Below are 7,506 nucleotides of genomic sequence, written 5' to 3' on the forward strand. Positions count from 1 at the left end.
CTAATTTTGTGTTTCCACAATTATACCTTCATTTAGGTTCTTTCTGTTGCCCCTGGGGTATAGTTGTTCCTTTCTCCATTCTTTGTATTGCTTCAAGTATTGTTTGAAGGGTGGGATTTGTGGACATGTATTCTTTCAGCTGCTTCATGTCATGGAAGATTTTTATTTCCCCTTCAATTATAATAGGCATTTTGGCTGGTTAAAGTGTTCTGGGTTGGCATCTATGGTCATTTATAACTGGAAATATCTTGTTCTAGGCTTTTGTGGCTTTCATATTTTGCACTGTCAGCTATAATTCTCATGGGTTTTCCTTTATATGTGAGTTGTTGCTTTTCTTTTGCTGCTTTCAGTATTCTCTCTTTGTTCTGTACATTTATTGTTTTTACTTTGATATACCATGGGGAGTTTCTCTTCTGGTCCTGTCTATTTGGTGTTTTGTGTGCTTCTTGTATTTGCATGGGCATGCCTTTCTTTAATTTTGGGAAATTCTCTTCTACAATACTGTTTAAGATCTGGTCGATACTGTTAACCTGAGATTCTTCTCCTTCCCCTATGCTTGTGATACATAGATTTGGTCTTTTCATGATGTCCCACATTTCCTGCATATTCCATTCCTGTGCTTTTTCACATTTTTCATAATGTTTGCTTGAGTGGTCCAATTCTTCAATTATCCTCCAGTGTTGATATTCTGTTCTCCATTTCATTCATTCTAGCGGTGAGGCTTTCTTCTGTTGTTCCAAACTGCCTTACTGAGTTTTTTACTTCCTTCTACATTTCAGCCTAAGTTTTCATTAATGTTTCTCTTTTATGAATTCAGTCATGAGTTTATCCTTATCTTCTTTTAGTTATTTGATGTTTGTATGTTCTTTAAATTCACTGAATTCCTCAATCATGTTTATGATTGTTCTTTTAAATTCTGTGTCCTGTGTTATCTCTAGGGTGTTCTCCTTGTAGAACTCTTCTACAGGCCTGATGGAGTTTGGTGGGAACATGCTGTTTTGGTTTTCCATGTTATTATTTTTCGTTGTGATTTCAGCATGTTGATTTCCTTTGTTGTTCATGATTCTGGTATGAAATTCAAGCCTTTGTTGAGTTGAAGTTTCCTTCTGTTTGTATTATTGGTGTACCTTGGTTGTTTTCTTATTGGTTATGTAAAGCTGGTTGGTCTAGGTTTCAGGTTCTCTCAGATTTTATTTTGGAGGGAGCTGATGGCTTCAGGTCAGCTATTCAGGAGCTCCCACAGACGCCCAAGTCAGGCTCCGGTGAGGTACACTCAGGCTTCCTTCTAATGTTTGGACCCCTGCTAGTGAGTACTCACAGCACAGTTTGGGAAGTTCACTAAGGGGAGGCCCTATCTTGGTGCTCTCAGGCAGTGTGCTGAGTTCTCAGACCTTACAGCAGGCAGAGGCCAGATCAAGCACTCTCAGGCTATGTGCTGAGTTCTCAGCCCCACCAGGTAGAGGCCAGATCTAGGCACTCTCAGGTGGTCTGCTGAGTTCTGAGCCCCTACACCAGGCAGAGTCCAGGTTAGGCAATCTCAGGCTATCTGCTAAAGTCTCCCATTGAGCAGGTGTTACGTCCAATTGGATGACTCTTGATTTTCCCCAAGATAATAGTGCCACTACGGCACCACTAGAGATAGTTTGCTACACTGGTCATTGTTGTGGTTATTAGGCTTTACAGCTCTATAGCTCAGCCCTAGCCCTTTAACATTTTCTGAGTCAGAATGAACTTGAAGCTTTGTAATCAGAATAAAATTGTTAACATTGCTTAAAATTAAAGGTAGAGGGGGCTGGAGAGATGGTTCAGCAGTTAAGAACACTGTTGTTCTTGCAAAAGACCTGGGTTCGAATCCCAGCACCCACATGGCAGCTAAGAACTGTCCATAACTCCAGTTCCAGGGGATCTGACAGCCTCTTCTGTCCTCCGTGGACATTGCACGACACGGGTGCACTTACCTACATGCAGGCAATATACACATACACATAATATAAAAATTAAAAAAATTTTAATTAAAGGTAGAAATTGTGTAAAAGACTACCAATTATTAAATTTAAGTCAGTGTGATACTAGTTTGACAGATAAACACAAAATTATAGAATAGAAACAAATTTAGTGTCTGATAAATGTTTCACCAAATAGAAAGGAAAGATTATACTATAATTGGTTTATATACAAATTATAATGAGTACCAGCTGTGCAAGACACTAATGCTGAGTGCATGTTCTCTTTTACTTTATTACAATATTCTGAGATGTAGACAATATTATCCCATTCTAGAGATAAGCAAACTAAATGTACCAGAAGTTAAGGCAGTTGTCCAGAGTTACATATAAAGGAGTAGTGGGATCTCAGAACCAAGGATATTATTCATATGAGTAACTTATAGTTATAATATAATAGAACATGTAATACATATAGTGTGTATAGTAATGTAATTACTACTAATAGTAAAGATGTAATCTTGTCATTGAGAGATTCCTTGGGAAATAAAATCATGGTAACAGTTTTGTCAGAGTAAATCCTCAGTGGAGTCATACAATTTGGAAAATAGCATATGATAAACATCACTAAATATTGGTAGATTTAATAATTGTTATTTTTGGCTACCCCATTTCTCAGCTTTCCCCTCCTCTGAATCATTAGCCCCTATACCATGACTCATAATTTATTCAACAGTAGTTGAATAGCAGCACTGGTTTAGAAATTGAGCTTAGCATATCCTTTTGAATCTGCTGATAGTAACCCATTTGTTCAGCAAATATTTATTGAGCACCTACCCTGGCATACACTATACAAAAGCTTGAAAGAGATTTCAGATTAACATTAAAACGTAAATCAATCCAAATGCAAAATTGCAATCCTTAACAAATTAAATACCTCCTCCTCTGTAGAGCCTTCTCAGATTCTACAGATGCATTTAGTCAGTACCCAGAACAGGCCGTAAGATCATGCCCTGTGTGTTGTAGTCTATGTTGTAATCTATGAGCTTGTCTCTCTCCATATCTGAATCCTTTAGGTCAGTTTTCTTTCATAACATTCAAGATTTAGCTGGAAAATTCTACTTTGGTAGTTTGGGGAAGGTCTGTTGTTGTTTGTTTTGCTTTTTGTTTGTCATTTGTTTTAGCATTACCTGATTAGTAAATTTAATTACTCCTCCAATAAATATTTACCAATACCCACTGTATACCATGTAGTAGAGTGTTCATAATAAATGAGTGATAATAAATAAAGACCAACAAGAACACACAAGCAATGTCCCTAAACATCATGGAAACTTACAGAGGCACTGGAATATGTTTTCTTTGTGTAAAATCAAAATTCAAACTTTATTCTGTTAATCAAATATTCTATAACCTGAAATTTATTTTAGTTATACTTTTCATGGCATAGCTTAATGATAGCATTTGAAATCTCCTACTATGATTGCATTTGTGTTCATTTTTCTCCTCTCCCCCTCCCCCTCTCCCCCTCCTCCTCCTCCTCCTCCTTCTCCTCCTGTTCCTCTTTGCTTTACCTTTGCCAACAAAGTAGGTTGAAAGGTTTAAAAATAAAAGCTTAAGTAAAGTTAAATCAAGAAATTGTAAAACTAGGGGCCTGGAGAGATGCCTCGCTGGTTAAGAGTAGAGCAGGTTTCAATTCCAAGCACCCACATGGCGGCTAACAACCATCCATAACACCAGTTCCAGGGAATTTGACACCTCCTTCTGACCTCTGAGGGCACTGCATGTCACGGGTGCACTTACACACATGCAGGAAATACACTCATACACATAAAAATAAAAATAAAATATTTTTTTTAAAAATTTTCTTTCAAATATATCATATAATTGACCATAATCAACCCCACATGGCCTTCTCTTTCTCCCAACTTACCTGGGCTAGTCCCCCTCCATCCTTCTCTCCCTTCCCTTTCCTCCTCTTTCTCCCCTACCTCATACATATATAAGCACATGTATGCATGGTTTTATGTATCTATATGAAGTCTAGGATCCATGAACGAGAGGAAACACGGTACTTATCTTTGTGAATCTGGCTTATTTCATGGAGAAGCAGCGGAGGCCCATAAAATATTTTAAAAAATAAATTATGTGCTAAATAATATAGCATCAGAAAGTATAAAATAGGTTATAAAGTATGAACAAAGTGTTAGTAAGGAAGAGGGTACAAAGTGCTCTGGACAAAGGGATGTTTTGTGGGGTACAGAGAGTTCCCTCCTTCAGAGCCTAGTCATTTAGAATGTAGTTCCTAAAGAAGTATCAAGGTTTGTTGTCATCCCTGTGTTTCCTGAATCATTGTGGAATCCAAAGGAAGATCACTTTGAACTTGAAGAAAAAGTAATGGTGGTAGTAAAGCTTATACTGTTGTGATCATTCCAAGGGAGGAAATATAGTTCACAATGTTTTCTAGATTCTAAGCCAGATTGTGGCTTCAGAGCCCTGGCTTTTTCCAGGGTACTACACTGTCTCCTGTAATTGAACCAGAGTCCCCAGAAATCCATCCCATTTGTCACTCAGGCAACCTCCTTGCTCTAAATGCCAAATTTCCAATGTCTTGTACAACTCCAGGAATTATGTGTGTTCATTGTCTTATGGGCCTTCACAGACTGAAGGATATGCCTTATCCTGATATATTTGTAGTTTTTTCTCTCCATCTGTCTCTGTATTATCAGTATCAAAAATAGTAAGACATTCAACTTATGGACATTCAATTCAAATGATAATAAGTACTTAATTAGTAGATTTCCTATATTTAAAAATAGCACTGTATCATCCAGTCATCTTCACAAGCCAGAATTGTAGGAGTCTTAAACTTTTCCCTTTTCTTCTCTTCACTCTCTTGCTATAAAACCTGTGACCAAGGGTTGGGAGTGTAGGTCAGTGGCAAAACACTTGCTAACATGCATGCAGTTCTGGATTCCATCCCTGGCACCACAGTAAAAGAAACTTCCATGACCAAGTCCTGTGAATTTATATACTAATAATTCTTACCTTTATCCTCTACCTACTTCTTGCGCACTGCCAGTGCCTTTTTGTCTCTCTTTGGTCACAGACTCAGTCCTGTTGCATCTGCTATGCGTGCCTCTTACCCAATCCCCTCTGAACCAGTTAATATCAAACTAGTCAATATCACTTTCCTACTGACAATCCTTAAATACCCTACAATTTCAAGACGAAGAGCCACATTCAATAATCTTATTTGGGAAACCATAATGGGGCCTACTTTCTAATCTTGTCTATTATTATTCAGCAATACCAAACCTCTTGCCAAATCATACCTCTGTGCCTTTACAATATTCTTCCCTCAGTCTAGAACATCCCTTTCCCATCTTGTGACTCAGTAAATTCTAGGGCCCCCATGAAACTCAGCCCCTGTTGAGTTTTTCAGAGTGACCTCCTTGATTCTTAAAGCCATGGGATCCCTCTGTACTCTCATAGAACCCTATGCATCCATTTCTCTTGATACTTAACACACTATACTGTCAATGCTGATATACATGCTTATCTTCTCTTCCACTCTGACTGCAAGTAGTCAAAGGTAGAGATTTTTCTATTTCATTCTTTTGGAATAACTGTAAATTAGTCTGGAGTTTGTCCCATAATAGATTTGGGTCTGTTTTGGGTTTTGTTTTGATTTGTTCTGGGGGTTTGGGGATTGAGTCCAGGACCTTGTGCATACTAGGCAAGATCTCCACTACTGAGGTACATCTCTAGCCCTTGGATGTTTGTTTGCTTGCTTGCTTGCTTGCTTCTGTGAGTGTTGGGATTAAAGTCATGTGCCACCATGCCCACCTCCATGATAGGTTCTTAATTAGAATCTATGACATGACTGCATGGGACTTGTGACCTAATAATAGTCATGCTTTTGTTTTCTAGGTACATGGTTCAGTGGCCTGGGGGCCGAATCCTGCATCGACATGAACTTGACACTTTCCTTGCACAGGCAGTGTCTACCCAACTTTATGAACCAGATCAACTCCAGGAACTCAAGGTGACTTAATCTACCCTCATTTGAATTTTTATTTATTTATTTATTTATTTTTATTTGATGAGTGTTTGCCTGCATGCATATAAGTGCACCTATGTCATGCAATTCCCACAAATACCAGAATGGGTGTCAGATCCTCTGGAACTAGAGTTTCAGGTGGTTGTTAGTTGCCATGTGGATGGTAGGAAACAAACCCAGATCCTCTGCAAGAACAGCTAGTTCTCTTAACAGCTGAGCCATCTCTCCAGCCACAATCTACTCTCATTTAAATTCTTTCTGTTTTATAGGTTATTGTGTGGTGTTTTGTTTTGTTTTGTTTTGTTTTTGCCAGGGTCTCAGGCTGGCTCCAAACTTGCTATGTAACCGAGGTTGACCTTGACTTCCTGATCATTTTGCCCCTACTTCCCAAATGGATTCTAGGTGTGTGCCACCACACTCAGCTTATGTTCTTCCTTTTGTGAGCTCATATCTCTACTTTAGGTCTTTTTCTTCTTGGAGTTGGGGGAAAATAACGTCTATAGGTAACTGTTTGATTTACCTTAGGCAAATAGATATATCTATTACTAAAAGCAAGAGATGCCTGCTATATTTCCCCCATACTGATAGATGAGAAGAGATAGACTAGCTATTGTGCAAAGCAAATAAATGATGGCTTATAAACCACGATAAGGTTTCTGTCTCATAAGATGTCCTTCAGGGAACTTATCTTGGTGTTCCTACTTGTCATTGAGTAAATGTCTATGCCCTACTACTTACTTTTTATTTATTTATTTGTGTGTGTGTGTGTGTGTGTGTGTGTGTGTATGTATGTATGTATGTGTATACATGTGGATGTATGTACCACAGCATATATGTGGAGGTAGGATGATGACAACTCTCGGGACTCAATTCTCTCCTGCCACCTTGTGAGATTATTGGATTGAACTCAGGTTATCAGTCCTGTGCACAAGTGCCTCCACTTACTGAGCCGTCTTAGCACCTTTTCCACCGACACACAATAATGGGTACTGAATACTGAAGGAAATACAGAGAAGCATAAGGAAGAAAATAAATCTACCATGCAACTGAAAGCCTTGTATTAAAATCCTGTCTTCATTACCTCCTTTCTTTGTGACGTTGTCCAGCTTACTTAACTTCTCTAGCTTCCTTTTTTTAACTTGTGGGATTGTAATGATATTAACATAATGAAAACATGGAAAAACAATAATCTCTTGCATATTTTAAGCATATAATACTCAATAAATTCTAATTATTGATGCAAGACCCCTCCCTTGATTTTAGTTAGCCTAGCTCCTTAGAGAACTTTATTACTTTTCTCATCACTGTGAAAAAATACCTGACAAAAGCAATTTAGGAAAGGAAGGGCTGGCCGGGCGTGGTGGTGCACACCTTTAATCCCAGCACTCAGGAGGCAGAGGCAGGTGGATCTCTGTGAGTTCAAGGCCGGCCTGGTCTACGTAGTGAGTTCCAGGACAGCTGGGGCTACAGGGAGACCCTGTCTCAAAAAGACCAAAAAAA

At 38.6% G+C, this 7,506-nt stretch overlaps 1 protein-coding gene across 2 annotated transcripts in view; it reads left to right on the forward strand.

The window, feature by feature from the left end:
- The window catches only part of Fam120c (family with sequence similarity 120C), a 144,169-nt gene that overhangs the window by 110,569 nt on the left and 26,094 nt on the right, over window positions 1-7,506 (forward strand). For both annotated transcript variants that reach the window (XM_029554362.1, XM_008849683.3), the window contains exon 11: window positions 5,877-5,991. In XM_029554362.1, the coding sequence (XP_029410222.1) occupies window positions 5,877-5,991 (115 nt within the window). The remainder of the gene's footprint in view (window positions 1-5,876; window positions 5,992-7,506) is intronic.

Source organism: Nannospalax galili, unplaced genomic scaffold, assembly GCF_000622305.1.
Source record: "Nannospalax galili isolate Female #2095 unplaced genomic scaffold, S.galili_v1.0 scaffold225, whole genome shotgun sequence".
In the NCBI taxonomy this organism is placed as follows: Eukaryota; Metazoa; Chordata; class Mammalia; order Rodentia; family Spalacidae; genus Nannospalax; species Nannospalax galili.